This window comes from Pithys albifrons, chromosome Z (genome assembly GCF_047495875.1).
Source record: "Pithys albifrons albifrons isolate INPA30051 chromosome Z, PitAlb_v1, whole genome shotgun sequence".
NCBI classification, from domain to species: domain Eukaryota; kingdom Metazoa; phylum Chordata; class Aves; order Passeriformes; family Thamnophilidae; genus Pithys; species Pithys albifrons.
Window position 1 is genome coordinate 47,366,327 of NC_092497.1, and position 26,244 is coordinate 47,392,570.

The 26,244-nt window shown below is 37.1% G+C and overlaps 1 protein-coding gene across 3 annotated transcripts in view; it reads right to left on the bottom strand.

Moving 5' to 3' along the window:
- LNPEP (leucyl and cystinyl aminopeptidase) overlaps positions 1–26,244 on the bottom strand; it is a 64,998-nt gene that overhangs the window by 23,020 nt on the left and 15,734 nt on the right. The window contains exons 2-9 of one of the 3 annotated variants that reach the window (XM_071580295.1): positions 15,937–16,043; positions 12,705–13,545; positions 10,711–10,849; positions 7,948–8,079; positions 4,782–4,902; positions 4,009–4,163; positions 3,603–3,716; positions 603–734 (exon numbers count right to left, since the gene is read on the bottom strand). In XM_071580295.1, the coding sequence (XP_071436396.1) occupies positions 603–734; positions 3,603–3,716; positions 4,009–4,163; positions 4,782–4,902; positions 7,948–8,079; positions 10,711–10,849; positions 12,705–13,545; positions 15,937–16,043 (1,741 nt within the window). Of the gene's footprint in view, positions 1–602; positions 735–3,602; positions 3,717–4,008; positions 4,164–4,781; positions 4,903–7,947; positions 8,080–10,710; positions 10,850–12,704; positions 13,546–15,404; positions 15,464–15,936; positions 16,044–26,244 lie in introns of those variants that run through there. The other 2 variants (XM_071580297.1, XM_071580296.1) reach the window with 2 other exon arrangements.

A 26,244-nucleotide genomic window follows, 5' to 3' on the forward strand; every position in this document is an offset into this window, starting at 1 on the left:
CTGAGACAATGTGAAAAAAGTTTTGAAAATACAGATATTCCTTCTCTCATGCATTTTTAAGTGAGGCACTGTGAAGCTTTAGTACCATAAACCTCACACACGAGCCTCACTAGACATTAGAAATAATCGAGTTTCAGACAACCAGGATATACAGTAAAATAATGTTATACTTTAGAGGCAAGCCCCCAGTTCAGGAAGCCTCTAAAATAACGGGTTTTTTTTAAAGCAGTCAGAGTACAAGAAGGAGTGACTACTTCAACAACTGTTTTCTCATTACTCTTTTCTTAAGCACTTGTTACAGTCTGCTATCAGTAAAGGAATACATCTTTAACTAGATAAGTTGCTTCACATACTGGGTCCTCTGTTATATCTTCATGAGTACTACACTTTGTGCTGAAGCATTCATCAAGACCTTAAGTAAGAACACAAATGCACATATGGAATATTATCCTAATTAAAAGCTATGTAGATGCTCAGAAATATTACAGGGAAGAACCTCCAAACATTTGCCAATACATGCTTGCTTACTCATGATTCCACATTCATGTTTTCAATAGCTAATAAATCACTTACCAAATATTTCCAAATATTTTTATAGTTACCTTGATGTAAGAAAGTGTATCAAACATTTCTTCTATTTGCTCTGAAGATTGAACAGCAGAAGAGACTGGATGTGAGGAATTCAGTGAATCCTTCATCATAGCCTTGAAAATTAAATTATGGAAATCTTCATCCTAGAAGAGAAACATTTCTAAGTGTTTAGGGAGCTGGAAAGCAGAAAAGTAAAAGTTGGCTCTCCATTGCTCTCCCAGCAGCAAAAGAATTATCAGGGTAGCATTTATAATATCTGCTCTTCTCCTCCCATATTTTAGGAGTGCAATTTTGCTTTTCAGTTTGCATCATTATCCAAACTCTTAAGCTCCGGTGTCAGCTTAACATGTCATTGGCATTAGACAAAAACCCCTGTACCTTCTAAATAAGTGAGTGTTGAATTTCAGATTGGGCTCCCCTATGTTTTCACTTCACTTACATGACACAGAATACAAAAGCATAAGTTTAGTATGCTGTTATAGTTTCAAAATCTTTCATGGAGTTTTTTCTCTCCCTTACCAACACAGCGGTTTGGGAATTGAAGAGCCAGGACAGATGGCTTGCTGAAGCCCAGTCCCTCACTATCTGCTCTCAGAAACAGCTATCTAAAAGCCTAAAACAAAGGGATGACAGATAGCTTTGCATTCCAGCATCAGGGCTGGGGAAGGACTGAGAGAGGTGGGAGGGGAGAGTTTTTTCCTGGTGCTGGCCACACTTCTCTCCTTGGTCTGTGTGAGTGCTGGCCATCATTTGCTGGGCTGGTGGAAACATTGGGAGGGAGTCCCTTTTCTGGCTTGTCCCCTGACTCTGTGCCCTGTGCCATTCTTTGGAGGGAAGTCACCGCTTCTTGGATTCACTGCAGACTCTTTGAGGGGTCAACACCCTCTGCAGAGGAATTGCTGCCCCCTTCTCCCACCCCAGCCCTGCAATGCTTTTTGGGACAAGGGAGGGTAGGAGACGGTCTTTGCACTGCTCATGGGAAACCTTTTAGCCTGTCCATGGGGACGCCATTCCCACGGGAGTTTCAGAGCGAGCACCTATCCCTGTGCCCTGTCTTTGCCTCACTGGAGCCTGGGAGTGACTCATCGTGGCCGCTGCCTCCTGAGGTGCAGCATCGCCTCCTGCCATCTGTAAATAGAACTGCACTGAAGGGGCAGAGACAGGACTTGATTTGTTTGAAAGTTTTGATTAGGGTGTTGCTGTTCATCCTGTTCTTGTTTTGCTTATGTATATATATATTTATAGTAAAGAACAGTTATCCTTTTATGGTGATTTTTGGGAAGAGGCTTCCTTCCTAGTCCAGACAGACATCTCAAGTTTCTTTTAAAATGAGACATACGCTTTAAGCACAAACTCCAGGGAAATTACTTACTATAGTGATGGCTGTGAGGATGCAAACAGCACCTTATCTACTAAGTATCAAGGTCTCTTATTTCTTTTCTTCTAGAACTAAGATATTTTATTTTTACTTTGATACTAGAACAAGAAAACCACAAACACAGCAAAGAAGCTGATTGTATGGATATTTGTCCATTTCCTTTCATCAAGACAAGAAGACAATTCTCTATGAAGAAACTTACAACAACAAAAAAATATTAGAGAATTTAAAACCCTTGTGAAATACAATAGAGATAGCTGTTAAAGTTTAAAATTTTAAAGCTATTCTTCTAGAATGAAGAAGCTCTGGGTAATTTTTTTTTTACCAAAATACATTTTGGCACCATCAAGTGGTGAAACGAGATATTGATGAAGGCACTTGTCAGACACCTTTCAGAATGAAGTACACAGGTGTTAGATGTGTCCTTATTAAAACAGGATACTAGCTTTGTGTCCTGCCCTGGGCACATATGCACCCAAGAAGCAGAATGGCTATATAAACATAGTTTCAATAACAATGAAACTGAAGAACAAACCTAGGCCAAATTATAAACTTTTGAAACACCCAGTGCTGAGAAAGAATTCTACTGAATCAAGTTACCAACCCAAGTTTCTTAATACTAACAGAGCGATTTAAGAACTCAAAACTCACACTTATTCAGAATGCTGAGAAGAACACAATCCATCAAGCAGGAAACAGTCAGTACACATCAGGTGTTTAATCCCATGACTAATGCAAATCACATAAACACTCCTAAAAGTTGATTTCAGGACTCAGGTATGTACTTTCCTAGGAGATACTCCTAGCCAGAATGCAAAATTAGTCTCTCCACTACACCCTCTATTTAGTTCCACTAATCTTTTCTTCTCTGCCTGTCATTCTCAGTGGCAGTAATGTTTTACAGCAGTAGGTGGTATCACTTCCCTGGAGAAGAAAGGTCAAATTTGAATCCGTCATGTTTTCCAGAGTCTGAAAATATATGTCACTTACTATGTGAATTCAGAGTTTTTACATAATTACTACATTATTACATCAAAAAGGTTCTATCCTTTAGCCAAATATGTAAAGCAGAAGTGCCTGCTTTGTACTATTAAGTGTAATTCAATGCTATCAGAATCTTCTGTAGGAGACCATTTCATACTTTTATGCCAGGTCCGCTGATTTATGAAACCCAAGCTAATTCAGACACAAGCAAGTACCACAATGATAGAAACAGAGGAGTTACTCCAGGAACATTTAATAATCTAAAGCTTCCTAAGTCAGTTAGGAAAAGCAGAGGTAGACAAACTTAGTCAAAAACAGGTCTGAACTAGGTTATTGAAATTTTTAAGCTATAATGTGATATATAGACACCTACATCTTTTAACACCTGCTAGTTTGCACAGAATGCTTTAACCTACCCAAAACAGTAGGCTGCATGTATACTACTACCAAAATAAAACAAAAAATACTAAAAACTCCACAATGTGCCCTTCTCAAAGCCACATCCAATATAATGAAAGTGCCACAGCAGAAAGGTAGTATGATCCCCAGGGTGCTCAAAATGAATATAAGTTTGTAAGTATCAATCCCCTACAGGTAGCATTAAAAATAAATAGCAGTGAAGGTATGGGTAGTTACAGAAAGTACTTACTGAATGTAATTCTGGAAAAATCTCCTCCATGGCAAAGTATTCCATGAAAGTGGCAAATCCTTCACTCAGCCAGAGATCATTCCACCATTCCATAGTTACTAGATTGCCAAACCACTGTGAAAGACCAAAACCATAATTATTTTCTTAATTCTTAACCATCCTCTGCCTTATCTTGTGGTGAAATCAAGTTCAATCAAAACCACAGTAATGTTACTGCAGGAACAACTCCCAAACACATCACGATGGTGCACTGCCCTGCTGTTCTGTAGAAAACATACCTGCAGGTCTTCTGAACAGACACAGTGCACACCTCAGTCACCCTGAGGGGAGGGGTGAATTTAAGGTCAGAATTGGACTTAAAAAACAAACAGAAAAGGAGAAAACAATAGCATCCCCAGTCTAGTACCTGATGGGCAAGCTCATGTGCTATCACTGCAGTTATTAACTTTTTATCTCTTGCTGAAGAAGTATTATTGTCAAACAACAATGTTGCTTCTCGGAAGGTGATCAAGCCCCAGTTTTCCATTGCACCAGACTGAAAATCAGGAATTGCAACCAGATCTGGAAAATATTTGAAAGAAGCTTTTGAAAATTGCTACTTAAAGCAATCCTATCTTTTCAAGCTTACCTATTATATTACATATTCACTAAAAACCTCATTATATAAAACCCATGGTGTGAATATACATTCACATCTCAAGCAAGCCCACAGATTTATAACCATGTTTCTCTAGCAGTACTCTGACACAAACAACTTAAAGCACTACAGAGATCCTGTGTGAACAAAAGTAACAAGGAAATGGGGTGACCCCTACTGAAAGCCGTGTCTTAGAAGGTGGCATTTCACTATCTTTCCAGTCAAACTACTACATGCGAAGACGTCAGGCTGCATATCGTGCACTTTCAAACATGGTTCACAGACTGAGAATCACTATCCAAATTAAATTCATACAGAATTATTTCTTTGATGTTATTTATGTGCAAGTATAAATATAAGCTCACAAACACTTTCCAACTTGGGACTCACCTAACAGTTATATTCAGTCAAACATGTAATGACTTTTAAAAATTATTTTAATAATTTAGCAACTGTAACACTTCTTTTTCAATGAAAATTTCCATGCATTTTTCAGGTCAGAGCTGTTTCTTATGTTTAAAATAAAGTTGAATAGAACTTACCTAATTTTTCAAGAGGGTACTCCATTAAAAAGTACTTTTGATAAAATTCCAGAAGTTTCACTGTTGTGTCTAAGGCATACGCAGCTTGGTCCAGATGCTGTGGTATGGCATAGACAGATACCTAGCCCAAACAGAGGTGAGAAAAGATTCTGAAACAGCTACAAAAGATTTAGAATTGAAAGAGGAGCTGTCAGGAGTACCTGGAACAGGCAGAACAGTTTTGGGAGTACACACATAAATTACAAACACAATGTATGAAGTTGTCAATGAAAAACTAATTTTTCTTTCTAGAGCTTATTAACTAGTCAAAATACAGACACAGTATCTGAATCACCAATGTGTATGCAAGAACAATTCAAGGCTAACAACTTTCATGAACAAGTTCAAGAAAGGTCTATGTGACACCAATTTTTTATTTCCTCATGAGTTTTCAAATGACCCTCCCTGCACACCTCAGTTCTGCAAGTTTAGGCTATTGATAGGAGAAATAGAACTTCACTCCCAGCATCCTGGAATGCCCAAATAAGGAACAATATAATCTTAGTGAAGTCCTAGAGAATTAGATAAGGGAAGTAACTCAAACGAACAAGATGTAAACTAAGCTCTGTGCACCCAGGTAAGATAAAGAACAAACATTACAGTTTTTGGTGGTGAGGAACTATGATGCTGTGCCAGCTCAAGAACTGAGGCCAAGATGACAAAGAAAATCCAGAAGGATGAAAAAAGAACTTTCCAATAAGAGTGTGGCTATGTAAAGCAAACTATTGATATGAATTAAGTGAGAGTATCCAATGAATATGAAAACAGTACGTGTAATAAAATTCCCTGTCTGTCATTTGGCACATTCAATTAGAGGAGCTCTCCTCCAAACGTCCCCCAAGCTGAATAAAGAATGCCCTTTTTAACACCTACAAACTGATGTTAGGAAGTTTGTTTCTGCCACTTTTCGGTATCACTATCAGTATGATAACACCAGTGTATTGAACTGTATGGCCAGACTTCGCGAACAAAGATTTGGGAAGGGCTCTTCCCACGTGGGTGTGCCCTTCCAGCCTGCACAGTGGATTTTTTAGGTGAGGTACAGCGTGCGCAGAACTGGCTCCACTGTTTAACTCCTGAGGTTCATCTGCCACGGCCAAGTGAGCTTGGACAGTGACAGGGAAGTCCTCGGGACTGTCACAGCACCCGGTACTAACCGGGGCTGACCCTGCTCAGCATCTGAGACCTGATGGGATGGGATGGCAGGGAGACATTGAACTGCCAGAGGATGGTCCCCACTGAGACTCAAACTCAGGTCCTTGGGATTCAGAGTCCAGAGGGCTATCCTCCAAGAAACTGTCTCAGGAAATAATAATTGGCATAAAAGCTCATTCATTTCCCTTTCTAAGGTAGGGCTACATTAGAGATGAGGTGAGAAGCATTCGTAAAAGCTGAGAGGTTATTGTCTTCCTCTATTCTTGTTGAATTGTCTATATAAAAACCCCAATTGATTAGGTTACAGTTAGATTGAGGTTTAGGTTGCCCTTTCATACACAAATGTAAAAATATGTGGAGATGAATTTTCCAGTTTCAAAAAAAAAGTTCCTCTTACTATGCTACAAATTAGTAAACAAACAACATTTTGAATAGATGGATAACATGACCTTTTGATTTTTGAGTTTGAATAACAGACATATAATTAAGAATCTAGCCTAGTGTTCTTGGAGTACAGAAGTTTTATTAGCTGCATATTTTAAGCTCAAATGCAAAATATAAGAGATCCACAGGATCTTCTGGAGTTGAGAAAAACAACTTCATTTCAAGCTATTTTAGAGTGTTCATGACAATCAACTTATTCTGTGTTAAATGGTTAGCTCAAATTCTTTGAATTTCCTAGTCACAAATTGCTGGAAGCATTTTTAGTATGTATTTCATGGGAAATGTCATTATATGCTTCCTTTTTACTTACTGTCTTGGCCTACTAGACAGTGCTGGCAACAGAAAAATCCAGTAGCTAGATTCTGGCCTTACTTGGTATATTCATTGTTATTCTCCCTTCAAGCTGGCAAGTACTCTTAGTAAGTTAAAAATATTAATAAGTACAAATAATAACAAAAAAAACTTTTTTAAAAAGTAAGAAGTATTCTTAAAAAGCTAAGAAGTTTTCTGCCTCATAGAACTGGTTATATGGTTTCACTAGAATACAGTTCAAATACAGACCTGGATAGCAGCCACAAGGGGAAAAAAATTAAAAAGTCTGTTCCATTCAGCTGCATTTAGAAATACATGTGTAAATGAGAATCAAAGCCTATTGCCCAGTATCTTTACTTGTGTATCTAGGATTAAAGAAAGGGCTTCTTCTTCCTCAGTGCTAACAGCACTATTACCTCTAGCTCTTTCTAGGTACGTAATGACACTTCTGATATTTCACCACGGAGGGAAAGTTCCTGCTAGCGAGTCATGAAAGTTATTGCTTACATGAAACTTCTGCACTGTCTAAAATAAGATTAAGAACTATCTCCTAATATTACCATGTTTTTTCTTTCATTACTCTAATTGCACACATTGCAGAAACAGGCCATAGCACAAAGATCAAACAGGACCAACTGTTTGATTTTTGGAAGCTTTGGAAAAACAAAAACTCCACAATGAAGTAATTGCATTTAAGCAACTACATGCAGATTTAAAGTCAGCCTCAATTTGCTTTACTGCAGAGTGTAGGTTTTTGTAGTTAGGTTATCTTTGCAGGTAGAGAAAATATTTATGGCACTCCTTAAAACTTACATGTAGGTGTACCTGTAAACTGTAATGTTTCTTTACATCCTCAGAAACAACTCTTGGTTTGCATGACATTACTGCTCACAGATGAGGCAGTGAAACTAAGTTTTACGCTTCCAGCTCTGAAAGCTCTTAAAAATTCTACATTTTGTAAATTTCCCCTGTTAACAAAACCTGATGCTGAACTCCTTGCTGTAAAAATATTCACAGTCTCACAAAAGCCCTGAACTCAGTTCAACTTACAGTATATGGCTTTTGTTCCCTACCTATGATGAGTACAATAAAACAAAGAAAATACATAAATTTAAAAGAGAAAGAGTTTTTTTGTTTGTTTGGGGATCTTTTTGGTTTGTTTTGGTAGGCTTGTAGGGTGGGTGAAGCAGAAAAAGTGAAAAAAACCCCCACATACCAGACTCCCATTAGTATCCCTAGAGATGTTTTTCAGGTCTGCAACAACAAAAGCAACCAGATAGGTGCTCATCTTCAAACTCACAAAAAACTCATCTTGAACAATTCCACTTGTCACAGGTGTAGTGGCTTTCTGCAGGTGAAATGAAATATTATTAATGCAGACTAAAGAACAGTAAGAATTAATGTCAAATAATTCATGCTAGGAACAAATTACAGGCAAACTTACATAATATCTTTTTATTTTGGTTATATTTCAGTGGGATAGGTGATATTTACAACATTGTAACAAACTTAAGACCACATGAAACATTTAAGCCTACATAACCAAAAAAAATTATTTGCCATGCTTTATTATGAAGTATTACCAAACAACTACACTGTTGGAGAAACAATAATCTAATTTAATTCACACTTTAAGTCCCAATGTAATCCAAAGACAACATCAAGACTAGCATTAATTCACTGGAGCTTTAGGCTAGATCAGAGACACAGCTCAGCATAACCTAAAAAAAATATTTGTATTGCATGAGTTACGTATTTTTAACTAGCTAACCAGACATACTCATTATTTTAAAACAGAACAAAATACCCCTCACACTCATTCTTAAAAATCAGAAGAAATTGCATTTATAAAAACTGAGGAAAAACCTAAGATTCCAATTAGTCGAAAGCAAAAACATGCCCAGCTTAAACACACATTTCTGAAGTACTGTTACATAGTATATCTTAAATTACTTCTAGCACACAGGTTTTCAGTAATATTAGTCCTAGAAAAGCATGCTATATGCCTTAGAGTACTTTTCTATAAATTCTTTCACAAACATAAAACAGAAAATGAGTAAAGTAAAATTTTTAAAAGCACTGGAGCAGAATAGTAAAGGTCTGGAGACAGAGATGGCAGTTCATGATTTCTGAAACTGCATAAATTGTTTACAGAAACAAAAAAATCTGTAAAAAGCAGTGACAATAACCTTAGTTTTAGACAAGATCATTTGAAACCAAACAATTACGTAATATTTAACTGCTACTGAAAATTTAACTGTCTGCCTTAAAGAAAAATTGATTTTTAAGCCTGAAGATATAATCAATATCATCATCTAATCTGACCACTGCATACGAATAGAACGCCATTTTGAAATCCTCCAGTGAATTTCATACATTTATGCCTTTATTGCAGTTTTGGTGTCATAAGGAGGTGACAACCCGTTTAAGAAAATCTACTGTGGCTGCAGATTAACTGGTTCAAAAAATCAGTTATCCTCATTTAAAAAAAAAGAGAAACAATGAACCAACCCAACAAAACCACATAAGGTAACATCACCATAAGCGCAAAACACAGTTTATTTGTAGCCTTAGTGTGTCAGCCACTATATATATTGCCTTTCTAGCAATGCTATGTGCTGGTGACAAGGTCTGATTTGGGTATCTCTTGCTCATGTAGGAATGAGGAATTATCTCAGCAACATCCGCTTCACACATGCAGCAATGGTAACCACCATTTGCTTTCCACACTTGAAGAACTACAGGAGCTGTTGAAAGGTGCCTTAGCTGCTTGTCCAGCTCCTAGCAGAGGAGAGTGAGCGAGCACTCTTTCTTGTCACATAGAAGAGTGATCCACCAGAGTCTGTCCCTTCTTTCAGTGGACAAAAAGATAGCAAATAAAGAGCTCTTAGCCCTGGATGGAAACTAAAGAGCTGCAACTCTGTTAATTATTAAGAATCATCACAAATCCAGGAACATAAATGTTTGTACACTGTGAAAAAGATATTATTTCACAAAGTTGCTATTACTAGCTGGGTTTTAAAAAACAAGGTAGCTGCATCAGCACCTGAGCTTTAGCCAGCTTTCTGGAACAAACGCTGCACAGCGCACATGCATGTCCCATGAACATCAGGGGTGTAATTCTTCTCATTAGGGGTTAGGTCAATGTCAGTATTGAGGTTCTGTTGGATGATAAATGGTGGTAATGTTTTGATGAGAGAGGACCTAGTTCACACAGATTAGGTAATATTAGTCTTGCTGGTCTGTCTAAATAAATTAGGCTTCTGTGAAGGCTTGTCCAAAGGCTTAATGGCATATAACATCATCATAAAATTCAGATATGCTCTTACAAGATTTTGCCTGAAAAGGTCTAGTTGAAGGAATTTCGGATCCCTCAGTCACATTCTGGAGTTGACTCTGTCTGTATTCATACCTGACTTCCCCTCATTCAGGCACAGAAGCACAACCTTCAAGATGAGGCACACTTTTCACACAGACTGGTGCTAGTTACACAAACTACTGATAAGGATAGTCCAGTACTCTGCACATATGCCGTATCAACAGAAAACTTGAAAACAAATCTTAAGGGCAGTTAAGACCAATGCCACCAATAACAGAACTCCTGCAAAATAATGGTTCATTTACTTCAACAGGAATCCCTCAGCCATTCAGTTGTCTGACAGGAACATCCTACACTGCGCATTGCAATGAACAGTTGTTTTCTCTACCAAGTTCAAGCCTTTGAGAATGTAATAAAACAATTGTTTCTAAGTCATATAGCTAAGTCACAAAATCACAGAATATTCTGACTTGGAAGGGACCCACAAGGACCACTGAGTCTAACTCTCAAGTGAATAGCCCACACAGGGGACTAAACTCATGGCCTTGGCGTTATTAGTCAATCCCCTGGACATTAATGCAATAAGAAACAGTATCAAAAGCAGTTAAACAGATTACCTAAGCAGCAGCTTTATTAGAATTCCTCTACAAAAGCATGTACCTTTGGCATATTTGACAGAGTGGAAAGTTTCTCATCTCTTTTGATCTTGACTAAAAAAGTAGCTTTAAAAGCAGGTTCATCAAAGCACGGAAAAGCAGACCTTGCTGCCAGAGGTTCAAACTGAGTTGCTGCAAACCACCTAATGGAAAAAGTAGAGAAGAGCAAAATAAGAAATATGGAAAAGATAAATTTAAGTTTATGTAAGATAAAACAGTAATTTCTCTCCCAAACATTTTAAGAGCTTGTTACAGGAGTAGCATTTTGAATAGTAGATTACAAGGTAAGTCCAGCCACAATAGATGTTCTATAAACTTTTTTTTAAAACACAATGATATATTTTTTTGAGAAGTAATCTGCTTGGCTGACTTTTGCTTTCTGAACAAAGGAGAATACATCTGGAATAACACAATTAAAGAAGAATCATCAAAATATAAGCCAGCCAGAAAGAGGGAAAAAAACAGCGGTTGAAAAATGAAGTTAGTGAGCATGCCCACTAACAACAGCTTTGAAACCTCAGCAGGTTTCAAAGGAAGCTTTTTCATCTAATTGCCTTGCCATTTCCTGCAGATGTTCACACAGTTCATCTAACTGTAGGCCTGTTCCCTGTGCTGGCTAGTAGATGGATTCTGTTTAAGTTCATGCATGTCTTGTCTCTATCCAGCAACTAGTCATATCACAAGAAGACTTCTCAGATGTCTATGTTCCTTCTCCAGTGTTTTTATACTAACTAGCTGTAGAAATTATGGCTGTTGATAGAGAGCATCTGTGACTTTTGCAGCTGCAAGACAACAACAGGAGTTCAACAAGAAGTTTACTAATTGAAGTCTTGTATTAACTGGAGCTAGTAAGTGGTTCACATTGCTTTTTTTCTATTTTTCCTTTTTTTTTTTTTTTTGCTTACTCTACTACCAAACCACCCACAAGTTTTTAGTGGGTTTATTTATTCCGCACCATGACTCCAACATTTTTGGATGTACAACTTTCCTCAGAAGGAACTGCTGACAATTTATAAGATTAAACTCCATGCCTGCTTTCAACATCTTACTCTTCTCTTCCCCCTTAAAAGTTGCTGGATTTTCATCCCAAGATTTTACAGAAATAAAACACAGAATAAGGAACCATTCTGCATAAAATTATAAATAATGCCAAATTTATTTTTTGTTTTGCTTCTAGCAACAGTGAGTTATTTTGCCATTAGACGGTACAGGCACGGCAATGGAATTGATGACATCAGCAAAGAGTTATCTGAGAAGGATTTACTGAAAAGCATACATGTTAAAATGTACTACATTCTGTTCCTGAACAAAGGGGGACATTTGGACTGAAGTGGGACAAAAACTCAAGAACTTACTCACAGATTGTATTTTTCCTCTGTGAACTATCACACATTCTCTTTCTACTACACTAAATACAAGAAGAAAAGAAAGCTTCAGCTACTTCAGACTAGGAAAAAAACCACAGAGTTTCAAGGAGAGGCCAATAAATGTGATGTTACCCTTTTCACCTGGGACTTTGCCTGACCGCCATGACTTTTCAAATACAACTGAGGGTGGCTTGGCACCAACACCTGCCCGTTCCCTCAGAACTGTGCAATGAATCTCACTGGGCCCCACAGACTTGTGTGTGTTCTGGTTCCTTTAACAGTCTTGAAACTGATCTCCTCCTATAATGAGGGGATTTTGTTCTGCCAAACCCTGTTTCGAGACTCTGGGAAGAATTTCCAAAGAGAGAAACTAAAAATTAAACCAAAAGTCACACTACAACTATGTACAACCCTTACACTGCACTACATTTCACTGTAGGAGAGGTTGCCCTAAAGTTAATGAACTGAACCATGAAAGACATTTTTCAGGTAGATTAATCAGGCGATAAAAGACTGATTTTTCTCAATAGGCATAAGTTGTATAAAATGTCCAACAAAACCCCCAACCCCTTTTGTTATCAAAGCACAGTGTAGAAGTGACAGAAGAGAGAAACTGCATTTGTGGGCATACCTTTGCTTAGAATCCTCATCCTTGTAAGAAATTTTGTAAAAGCCATAATAGGTGTCTGATAAATTAGATGAATATTCTATGTTGACAGTATAATTCTGTCCTACGAGAAGAGCCTCTGGAGTCATGATTGCAATCTGGTCATGTAATGGATATTCCAGGAATTCAACTGGCTTTGCTTGATGGCCTTGTGTTGAAGTAACGGTTGCCTTGGTGATATTAAGTCCTGAGCTATGAAGTACAATCTTCTGAGTTACCTGGAGGATTTTGACCACTATGTTTACAGAGCCTGCAAATTTCAAAGTAGTTAGGTTTGGATGCAAGACAAGATCATAATGCAGTGGTACAACATCAGAAGGAAGTCTAATTTTTGCCCATGGAAATAGTTTTCCATTGGTTGCCAAAGGGTATATGAGTTCCATTGTATGATTTTTTTTATGGCAGCCTTCTTTGGTAAAGGTACACTTGGGAAGAAGATAAATCACTATTATTAATGAAACTGCGATCACAAAAACAACTGTGCAAACCACCATGGTCCTCACAGAGGTAACTGAGCATGATCCATTTGGATTTTGTCTATATACAGACATGTTATTCTGTGGACCCGAGCTTCTGTTCATGAAGGACATCCCCAGCAACTTTGCTGATGACTCATAATCCTCTTCATCATCCTCCATTTCATGCTCTCCAAGGCCCCGCACCAAGAGACGGGAACTCCTTGGTTCATATTCCACTTCATCAGGCTCCAGGGGATGTAAACAAGGCTCTTTTGCCAAGTCAACCACGTCAGGCTCCTCTTCAAACATACTGTTTTCAATCATATTCCTGGGTAACGGAATTTGATCTGAAAAAGAAATAACCATATAAATTACATCATAAACAAAAGTCTTGAGTATAACACCTCAAACATACTATACTGATTTACAGAATGGGAAACACTTTTACAGCACTTACCATCAAGATCTCTCAATTTTCCCTCCTAGGTTTGATTCCAGGAAATATTTCTGACTACTATAATTTTGCTTTCAGTATCTTGAAAAGGATGTCCCCCCTTGTGCATAATTGAAAATGTCTTGCACTGTTACTGGAGATCAGCTAAACCACTGCATAGCACTCCCAGTTCACTGATGTCACTCTCTTGGCTGCATTTCCTCTGCCCCAGTAACCTATTTTTGTATCTGACTAAATTATTTGTTGGATTTTTTTTTTATGTTGCAGGGTAAAGCCCAGCAACAAATATAGTTCTATAGGTGTTTTCAAACACAGTAGTTATTAAGTTCTTTGGCAGAGGAGAAAATCTCTGTGTGTTGGCAGCCACACAAATAAAATATCCATTTGATAATTTTAAACTTCATTTTTCACACACATCCCCCCAACAAAAAATAAAAATATTTCTCAATAAAAATAGCAGTATAAAAATTATAGTTCAAATTCACATCTTCATTGAAGACCCAGCTTGTACAATGCTTGAAACAATCCATGCAGATAAGAAGTCAAATCAGTGCCAGTCAAACTGCTTGTCTCCATAAAACTTGTCCCTAACACATCACAGAACACAAAAGAGGAACTGAAATTCATCCCGAATTTTAAAAGCATCATATGCTCTCATATTCTGCATGCAGTTATATTTTAATGAAGCTTCTGATCATATCTGTAACTGTCTATGCAAAAGTTATCTTTCAGCTAACCTGCTCAGTGGAAAGCAGAAAAAATTAAAAACACAGTTGGAGAGAATTTTCTAAGGAAAATGGGATATGGACATCCAAATGTAGCTAACTTAGAAGAAAGGAACTTTGTTTCATACTGTATTTAATCCAAAACACCATAAACAACATAGAAAAGATGTTGACTGGCTTTACCTATGACACTACAAAGTTGTCTAGAGAGCAAAACAATTCAAATGGAAAAGCTATCTACATAGTGATTTCTCTCCCAAAAGCTCAAGAAATCAAACTATCAACTTTTTAGGGCCTTGAAATTACAGTTAATGTGAATTGTTCTCCTGTTGCAGGTTCTGTCTAAGGAACTAGACAAAACCTTTGTTCAACTGCAAGGCTTCAGAAACTAAACTAATCTTTCAGACACGCAGGTCTACTGACAATGGAACAATCACATTACACCTCTATCTTTCACAGTCTGTGTTTTCAGAATGAGAAAGCTGAAGTTTTCTTTGGATCTAAACACACAGAAAAGTAGGTTGACTCTTATTAATTTCTGACAGGAATGTGCATTTTGCCAACCTATATATAATCTAGAATATTAGTGTTCCTAGAATACATAATTTATTTTATTTCATTTTGTATTTTATTAAAGTCAGATTTCTATATGGCTGAAATTCTTGAAGGTGAAAATAAAGCATCTTAAAGAAAAGATAGTAAGAATATTTTCAAACCAGATATACTACACTACTCAACATTTACTCATTACTTGTATCATGACTTCCTTTTTCAGGCCTCAGACTCAGAAACCTACAGAGTCAGTAGCTGTAACACTGACAAGGCCTTAAAATAAGAAAAAAAAGAAAATAAAAAATCCTATCCCACAAAATTTAGTAAGAGAAAGTTGCACTTGTCAACCTAAACAAGAGATATGGAGATGGATGAAAGCAGGGAGTTGCTGGAATTTGGATCTACCTGCTTATCCTTTGTACCATTGTAAACATGCTGCTCTAACTAGGAATAGCACTGCAGAGTCACAAGATACCTGAGGTTGGAAGTGACTTCAGAAGGTTATCTGCTCCAAGCACTAGGCAAAAGTGCTTCTAAAATTTTCTGTCCTTGTGGCATTTCTCTGTACAGCACTCATGTGCCAGCCTTCAGGCTGCAGCTGCAGTTCAGTGGTGCAGAGCTATGGTCTCTACACTGGAGCACTCCTATGTCAGACTGGAGGCCACACAAAATACAGAGGATAGAAAGCTAAGCTGAGTTAAAAATGAAAATACACAGTGGAGAAAAAAATGTGGAAAGGCAAAGTATTGTGCAACAGAATCTCTTTTAAAATTCGTCTACCCAGGAACAATTTATCAAGAATTCATTATACTACTTCTAGCAGAGATTTTTGATTACTCCCCTCAGCTGGTTGCTTTTGAAACATGCTGATTAGCTTCAATCAAATTTCAAAACAAAGTCAAGACCGAATTTCATCAAGTCCCAATTGCACCCCACCCCAAAACAACCACATGGACAACACCCAAATCGGTATCTGCAATGTAGAAAAGGCAGGTATTAAAACTCACATCTTAACCACTCCAAAAGGTAGCAGTCAATCAGTACACAGCTCCAAACACAGCCATGGCATGTGCTGCTGCATGGCCAGCAAAAGAGGTAGAAGACAGGGGAGGCACTGCAGAAGGAAGGAGGAGAAAGATAAAAAGCATAAATCTAGAAGAAGGTAGGTTTCTTCAGCTCTGCTCATCACAGAACAGTTCGCTTTTTGAAAAGCTTATTCTCTAGTAAGTTTCTTCTAAAGACAATTACCTTAATATTCTCAAAGTTGCATGCAAGCACTAGCAACTCTTTTAGTCAAAAACAATTATGCAAAATCTCAAACTGAAACCAAGATAGAAAAGTTAAACTACAAGTTAGTTTCAAGGTAATTCACAGTTTAAAAGCCTAAGAGACATTAATTTCTGGGAAACAAGAGTTACAGCCAATTTCTGTGGAAGTATTTGCAAAAATTGGAAGTAATCTGCAGATCAAAAGCATCACTACACTACTACTTTCCCCTGATAAGAACACTGGCAAAGTATCAAAAGGTTACTGGAGCTATTTATGCATTCAAAGAAGTACAGAAATGCTTTTACAATTTTCTTTAATCATAGAATACAGTTTTTGGAGATGAACCATGGCAAATTTGTTTAAAACTTTTACAGTCACATAAACCCTGAACCATTTGATTCCTGTGTGGTTCACTGGAAGTGGTAACATGGTAGTGTGAGTGAATCGAAGTTTTTTGACATTTCAGTTTTAATGCATGGGCTGACATAATAGAACCAAAAAGCCCACAGGAAGGGCAAAAAATAGAATTCTTAAACTGAAAAAAAGCCACGAGGAAAAAGCAGCTAGCACCACATTTCACTGTCATCTTTCATACCATGTATGGCCAAGAGGCAAATATTCCCATTGTAAAATGTAATAAATCCACATTAATTCAGATATTCAAGCAGATTATTTCAGATTCCAAATATAACACAGGAAAAATTTGTATAACTGCAAGACTAGGAAACTTTACCTATAAAGAAGCTGTATGGTTCCAGCGAACTACCACTGTCATGCCAAAGGCTGGAGGTGCACTAGAGACATTTGTGGTCATACTAGTCCACAATTACAAAGTACTCATCTGAGCTGCTGAAATGTGCTACAAAAAATATCTGTCATCAGGCATCATAATTTAAATATGAACCTTTGGTAAACATAAGCTTAGTGTGAGATTGAACAAGGAGGTAAAAAAAAAAGTCATGGGGTTGAACCTTATTGCTCCCTAAATAGCACTAATAAAATTCTACTAAATTTTTGAAGATTAAAACTTAAGCTTTTAGCTACAGCAGCTAAGAGCTTAAACAGGCCCAAATAAAAATGATTTTACACAAATCTACAAATTTTTATTCTGAAGTTACAGATTTTCAACATCTTCCCCAAATATACTATTATCACATCTAGCAGAGAACAATGTGAATACTCATATCTTAGAAAACAATCCTGAGAAGAGATGTGAAGTTAAACACTATGTGATAGACAAACTCAGAAAACCCATCCTCCTCATACTGAAAAGCAGAAGGAAGGCAGACATTTTCTCAAAACAGATCCTTCTGAAAAAGTGTCTTTCGAGCTGCTCCTGCAGCACAAATACATGAGCATCCCCACATATCTCTTGTTACAATATTCAAGGATTATAACAAGCTGGGTCTGTTGTTGTCTGTGAAGAGGATAGAATGCTTAGATGTGAACTTCAAACGCAGTTTGCACCAAACTATCACGCAACAAGATTTCTGTATGTACTGCATCCTTTGATAATGTGATCCCCATAGTCATATCTAGTTGGTAAACAGTGTCATGACTTAAGGACACAGAGGTGAGTGATTAATCAGATCAAGCTACATAGCTTGTCCTACAACACATATGTTTTTCACTCCTACAGCCTTTCCCAAATTAGTCTTTTAACTTATAAAGCAACTTTACTACAATACTCAAGTTCACTATGAAACATGATCCTGCAGGAACAATCAGTTGTTGCAATAAAACAGCCTGGCATTTGCTTCAAGTATTTATTTTGTCTGAAGAGCTCCATTCTCATTAATGAGGAGAATGGGAGCTTTTCCCTAAACTGTAAAAGCCTTCTGGCATGTGCAACAATGAAGTATCTTAAGATGTTTTGGTTTGGGAATCCATTACAAATATTCTCTAGAACAAAAAAAAATTATTCCCATATATTTCAGAGGCAGTATCTTCTTGTCATGCTATTGATACTTCCTTTTAATTCTAGAAGTATGTACTTTTCTGTTGCAAAGCAAAATAAGTAAACTTTTGTCAATCAGGATTAATGTCTGGGCATGATATCTCAGAACAGAACTCTTAACACTCAAAATTCTTTAATGAATCTAAGTGACCCATTCCCCAAGTTTATTTCTTTTTAAAACATATGAAGAAAATGCTCAAAGGTGTTTTTTCCCAGCTTTCTCTATTCTAATTAAGGGTTAAAATAACAAACAAACAAATCTTATTAGAATCAGATAGACTGTTGCCACTTTTTGAGACTGAAGTTCAGCACAATATCATCTTTAAATACTAAGTAAATATCACGCAATATTTTGACCAAAAAAGAAGTTAAAAGAATCACAGTAACACCTGACATTTTGTAGCAACCAAACTTCTGTTGCAGACAATAGGAAACTTCCTATCACCCTGGAATAACCTTGGAGCAAAGCAACCGTTGGGTAGCACATACCAGCAGATGTAGCAATACCCAAGACCAGACCAAACTGCACTGTATAAAGTGGTATGAAGTGTGCCAACTAGCAAGATTAAAAACTCCTTGCCACCAACAGTACTTCAGCTGCATGTAAATAATGGGAGAGAAGGCACAGAGTTACTCCTGCCCAAAACCAGACAACTGAGTCTTGTGGATCAGGAAAGAACACAGAAAAACTGTGAACTAAGTACTCTAAGTAGTTGTTTTCATACCAAGCAACTCACTGATATTATGTCAAACAATAATTCTGTCCAGTGATTTCAGGAAGAGCTATAGCTATTTAACAAATCCATTAGTTATTAAGAGTCATAATAGTGTTTTGCACACCTAACTTTTATGTCCAAATTTGAAAGCATTGGCCTTTTTTTCTTTTTTTTTTCTTTTTTTTTTTTTTTTTTTTTTTTTTGTAGCAGAAGCAGCTGCTGACAAAACAGCAAATTCCATAGATTTGCTCCTATTAAAGTCTGGTTGCTTTTGATTAAGGCCATCTAACAGTGCAAAAAGCAACTTTGAGGTGAATTTTTTCTCTTTCAAGACACATTTTACCTTCACGTACTTGTCTAAATGCCACCTCACACAGAATAAGTGGTGAAACACTTGAAAGATTTTGGCACAGATGGTAAATTCAGAATATGTAATTCCTAATATATGAACGAGCTTTCTACCAGGATGATACAATGAGTTTGGACAAACATTGCCACTGGGCACAAATACTGTGCCACACAGCCTAAAACCAGAAGAGCAAAGACTCAACTACTCCTTAAGAACTGGAAAATTAGTTCTACATTCTTAAGGTTTAGCAAACAGCATACAGACTTTTTTCCAGGACTCCAAGGAACGATTTGAAGCACTTACAAGCATTTGCAAATACACTGTGTATGGCACAATTCAAGGAGAGAGATGTATGCTTGCATGTACGTATGAGTCACCTATAAAAATAGTAAGACTGGTTAGAGTACATGGAACACAATCTCTCCTTTATTGGTCTTTGGGACTAGTAGAAAAGGAAAGGAATGTGACAGTGAAGGCCAAAGCACGTCACTGATATATGACCAAGGACACAACTGTACAAATGCTACTGCTCTTTAAGTTATTTAATCCTTGTCAGCAACTAACATTATGTCACATGGAAAAGACCATGAAGGAATTTTTCAGAAATAATGACACATGTGAAATCACTGCACTGTTTCATATCAAAAGCTTATATTATATTCAGTATAACAATGTTTCCAGAAAAAAAAGGTTGAAAATTAATTTACATTTTGCTTAATAAAATAAAAGTTTCTGATTGTATCTGAAAAAACCCAAATAATTGGAAGCACTACATAAATAAAAAAGAATCTATTAAAGCCATGACAAAGGTATAAAAATGTTTAGCTACATTTGCACGGTCTTTAAGAAGTAATGGGATCCATGCAGTTCACATGCAGATACAGCACTAGAAATTTTGCAATAAGTGTACCTGCTATAGAATCTCTTATAAAATCTGTTCTTTAAGGGAAAAGATGAACATGTCACTTACCTATATTTAAGAGAGGGGAAACCTAAAATATACCTACTTAGGTTTACACAGTGGAATCTCTCACACATACCTCACCTTACGTCATCAGTCCTCCCAAGGAAGAAAAAAAGCTATGGGAAAAGAGCGTAAGGAATATTCAGCAAGTTTTAAGAAATGTTAGGGGTTTGCTAAGGTTAAACCAACATATAAACAAATACTAGTTTCTGTTTAAAATAAATCAACATTTTAAATGTACAAACCACTAAAGCTTTCACTAGGAAAAAAAATCCCTCATACATTGAAGAGTCATCTAAAAATGTGTGTGAAGACACGTGAGGCACTAAGGATTTTGAAAGACTGTTAAAGGGCAATACTTTTTCTCCTGAACTGCCTGCCCCCCAATCTTCAACCTCAAATAAAAGGAGGGTAAAGAGAGAGAAATATTTAATACTCCAATTCTCTCTGAACTGTTCTGACTAAAATTCCAGAAGTGTTACTATGGAAAAGAAACATAGCATATGGTTTTCAATCAGCTTTTTCTAAGCTTTTTTTTTAATTTGGCACAAATTTCACATTTAATTAATCAAAGCCATAAATATATCCATTTATGCTGAGTTACTCAGTAAAAATATAATTTAATACAATTGTAAAAATCAAAACTATATACTCGGGTTCTACTCCTAATAATGGTAGCTTACCAATTCTGCTTAACAGGGAACAGATCAATCTCCACAATTCCAAACTGTCAAATATTGACATTATTATAGAAGACAGAAGAGAACATTCACTCTTATTTGTGCACCCTATGCTGGATTCATTGTTTGAGACTTGCTCCAAATCTTGACCTTATTCTCAGCCAAAGCTATTGTCATGGTTATTGTTTCTGCCTTGGCTGAGAATGAAGAAGAGAAACAGGCAGCCCAAAGGGGAGTACCAAAGCACAGATTCATTGTCACAGCAGTTGAAACTGGCAGACAGATGCCTTTTGAAGAAAATTTTTATTCTAAATACTACACTGGAAATCCAAAAGGTGACTGCACTTTCTCAAAATGCAATCACTTCCTCAGTAGAGACTGCAATTAAAATCACAGTTCAAAATGTCACTAGTTAGGGGTTTTATTACTGCAAATCAGCATACCCAGTAGAATAGATAAGTTCAATTTGCTATGCAAATTTTTTCCAACAGATGAGTAACCAAGTGACCTTGGCTTGCAAAGAAGTTTAACAGACAACTAAAGATCTAAATTGGTAGCCTTTGAAAATGCATCCTTAAAGCACTAATTGTGAACATTTTCTTAATATCTTTCTAAACCTAAAGATAAAATAAAGCTGAAAAGTTTAGTTGGTGCTGTTTATGAATTGCATAATCTATTAAGACAGGAGTTTCAAAAATCCAACAGAGATGGAAGCAACTCAAGTGCTACTATATCCAACTTAACCACTTCAGTAAACAAAATAACACAAAAAAGTTAAAACCCCAGATGTGCCAACTGAGAAACTTCCAATAGTGGAAGATAAAAAAATAAATATTTTAAGAATAAAATCCTCAAAAAATATGACTACTGAGGTACTGAGTGGCTTTGGGTTTTGTAGTTTAATTTCCTTTTTATTTAGGCATAATTCAAATTCATATCTATCCATTATGCCCTATTTATATGTTGTATCATGACATCTTTGCCACAGGATTTGAACACAGAGATGACATTATCTCTCCACTAGGCGATGTCTAATTTTTTCCCCACAGAATTCTTATAGAATACAAACAGCATTGATTGATCCCTGGCTGTATGTGCCAGTAACTGCTCAGTCTACAAGTGCTTAAGAGTAACAGAGCTCCTGCTGTCTAAAGCCTTGTTTAAGCACTTTACGCATGTTTGGATGCAGATTCAGAGCAGTTTTCTGTGTTACTGCAGTTTCAAAAGATGTTGATCAAATCAGAAATAACTTCAGTTCTGTAATAAAGCTTATGACAGATTGCCTGCTTTGGCAAATCATTTTCACTTCATGATCTGGACAAAATTATACAAGAGACACTTGAATAAACTGCCTAAAAGCAACTATATTTGTAGCCAACCTTTGCACCATAATTACCTGTTGGTGCAGTATCAGCAGTTGTGAGATAAAAGCCAAGCTTTCTGAACACTGAATATAGATACTAAGTCTACATTTAAAGTTAACTAGAGTAAACAGCTAAACAGATATGCAGAAGTGCTTGTCAGTTGTGCCTGAAGAACTACAAGCTTATGGTCAGTCCAAAAGAATGCAATGGAGCCTCTCAATCCACCTGAACGCTGAGTACACAGAAGCCTCATTACCTTCTTACACTTGAAAGGAGACCACCTCGAAAGTGACCTGTAAAGCAGAATTCCCTTCCATCTCAGCTGAATCAGAGAATTAATCAGTAGGAGTACAGTACTGACTGGAGCTATGCTGTCTAGTTCTTACTGTCACAGACAACCAAAAGAATTGATGGTCAATATAGACATTTTACACGCAATCTTATTTTTTAAAAAAGGTGAAATAGGAGAATCTGAAGCCAAGTTCCACAACTCCTTTATATTATCTTAGCACTACCTTCTATTAACCACTCACAACCTCAAGGAAAAAGTCTTCAGCATCCAACAACAACAAAAAGTGCGGTGGAAATTAAATACTCTGTAATGTCAGTAATGCAAACTACACTCTTCCATAGTTTATTTGATAGCAATATCCCATGCTCAGCATGACATTATTCCCAGAACTGTAAGTTCTACCTAGCAGTCATTCTTTAAGGATTAGATTTGCCATTTTTATCAACTGTTGATTGCTGTGACCTAGTGACCTAGTGCCTTAACTTTTCTTGATGAATTGTGTACATTAGGGTAGTCAAAATTATTGAACAGTGGTTGCTGCAGATTGATTTACTCAGGAAAAAAAAAAGTTAGAAATCGGGCCATGAAAAAAGGCAGACATTTTATATATTTAGCAGAAAATGGTAGTAAGAACAGTTGATCAGACCTATGCTTATAAATAGCTAAGTGCTGTATGAGTCCATCTGAGAGATATTTATTTTTGAAAGAACATCATCTTCATTCATTGCTTGCTGATAAGCTCTTCTGGATAGAAGACGAGGAAGCGGCGTTCTATAAATCTGTTCCCAAGAGTGTTATAGTTTGGAAAAAAAATTCCTGGTGCAGACAACGAAAAATAAAATCGAAGGCTGTGATTCACAACAGCTGTTTTAAGTTAACTGCTCTCAAAGATAAACATCTCTCTCCTCTTTGGTAAAACAGAGGTTTAAAGGAGACAAGGGTGTTGCTTGATAGTTCAGCAATGACCTTTTCTGAGATGAATTATTTTGAAGCTAAGCAGTCCAAGTGAAAACAGCATCTCATTTGCATACCGCTCTGTGCAGCAGATAATTTTGATTGCCCTCAAAATTCTTCCAAAACAGTAATGCAGTGTCTTGTGTTTGTTGATCCTTCTTCCCTGTCCTATAGAGCCATCTTTTACCATGATATGTGAATTCCCATTAAGGTAAACCAACAAAAATACTCAGAAGATCATTTGTTATTGACTTCTCCATTTTTCAGCTTTTCTAGCTGTTCAATTTAAAACTTGAATGAAAATACCCAGGGCTTCTTCATAAAGGTTTCTATATTTATGTGTCCAAATACATCAAATATAGGTAATGAATGGGTTATTTAAAAAGAAACAAGCAAACAGAAGTCTGAAATCACTTTGTAGCTGAAAATCAAAAGCCACAGTTCAGAGGCTTGACAGGTAATTTTGTCATTAGCATGCCCATACCTAGCTCTCAGAGAATCTGAGTTACTGTGTGGGCTTAGGGTGAAAACATCTAAACAGCTGAAACTTACACAGTTACTGTCATGAAAATCTTTCTGGAAAAAAAATTGATGATCAGCAAGTGGTTTCTCTTCACAGGAATGAATACAAAGAGTAACTTTGGTTCAAATTATGGCCTCATCAACTCACAGAACCATTGCTGTTACATTCATGATGAAGGAACTTCAAGCAGTATATGCATTCAATGTTTTCTTTACAGAAACTGAATTCTTATTTGGCTAAATCTGGTTTGGGCTATTTCTTTTTCCTTTGCTCTGTTTACAGGTAAATTAGTCTAAATATTAAGGAGTATAAGTAATAGCAAGAAATTTAGAACGAAAATGCTGAGTTACTTAATTGTATGACAGCTCACATACAAGATAAAGAATTTCCATTTTTATATCAAATTCCAATTACACATTCTGGAGAAAAAAACATCAAAAAACAAAACCAAGCCACCACTAAGAAAGAAAGAATTTTTCCAATTTGCTTCACTTTTCTACTACAGCCTAAAAGGAGGTTGCAGTGAAGTGGGGTTGGTCTCTTCTCCCACAAATACAGGAGTCATTTAGCTTCTAACTTTTCCCCTCCCTAAATGCCAGCTCTCCCCTCTGTGTCACTGTATGTCTTGTCTTGTCACAGCTTGAACCTAAATGCCTCAAAATTTTGGAGGAAGCAGTAAAAGAAACTAAAGTGGAAAAAATACTTAACTAACACATACTAATTGAAAACATTCCTTTGCTATTCTAAAATACCACTCAATACAAACTATATCAGTTTTCTTTAATTTTGCCCACAGACAGTTGATTTACAGCATAGTCATTAAATAATCCCTGGTGCTGTTTTCATGCTCTCTGGGTCATAGAAATTCATTTGCGGAAAGAGTAGAAGGGTGCTGGCACAGGCTCTTGATGATCACATGCAAACCCTCTGAGTATACTGGGAAACCTATCCAAAACCCTAACTAAAACCTCATGCTTTCATGGGTTAGGTAGGCAGTAATATTTCTGGTTCTGTTCTCCCTCCCCCAGAGAAAAGGAAGTGTAAGGGGGAACTTCAAGCAAAAAGTTATATTTGTTCAGAATCTGCATGAAAGCAAATCACTCATCTGAAATGATTTCTGGCCCTGACACAGAAAAACTCTATGCAGATAAGCTGCTGCATGGATCCTACGGAACACAAGCATATCTCCTCCAATTCAAGACATACTCAAATCTCTGAGTACACAGATTTATGGACATTAAAAAATACTGACAATTTACTTATGAAATCTAAATTTTGAAAGATACTGTACTTTGTTAGTGAAACAGTATGTAAGTAAAACATAAAAGTAAAAAGTAAAACAAGAAAAAACTTTTATATTTTCAAAACTCTTGCTGCACAACTGCATATTGTTGAAGCTGTCATTTCAGTAACTACATCAACACAGTTATTTTACTACACTGTTTCTTTTTGCAGATAATTGTCAACAGGCACAACATACATTAAAAATTACAGAATTCAAGAAAACATTGATTCTTAAAATGATTGGCTTTTAATTTTAAAATCACAGAATCACAGAATATGCTGAGTTGGAAGGAATGAAGAAGAATCAAGTTCAACTCTTAGCCCAGCACAGGACATTTCATTTCCCAAGAGTCACACCATGTGCCCAAGAGTACCATCCAAACACTTCTTGAACTCTATCAGGTTTGGTGCTGTGACCACCTCCCTGGGGAGCCTCTTCCAGTGCCCATTCACCTCCTGAGTGAAGAACCTTTTTCTAATATCCAACCTAAATCTCCCCTCATACAATTTCAGGCCATTCCCTCAGGTCCTGTCACTGGTCACCACAGGGAAGAGATCAGTGCCTGCCTCTTCAATTCCCCTTGTGAGGATGTTGAAGGCCACTATGAGGTCTTCCCTCAGTCTCCTCCTCTCCAGGCTGAACAGACCAAGTGACCTCAGCTGCTCCTCATATGGCTTCCCCTCAAGGGCCTTCACCATCTTCATTGCCCTCCTCTGGAAACTCTCTAATGGTTTAGCATCTTTTTTTATTGTGGTGCCCAAAACTGCACACAATATCCAAGATGAGGCTGCCTCAGTGAAGAGCAGAGCAGGACAATCCCCTCCCTTGACTGGATTGTGATGCCGTGCATGATGCCCCCAGGACACGGTTGGCCCTCCTGGCTGCCAGGGCACTGCTGACTCATATACAACTTGCTGTCAACCAGGACCCCCAGTGTTGCCGACCATGCGCTAGTGAGACTG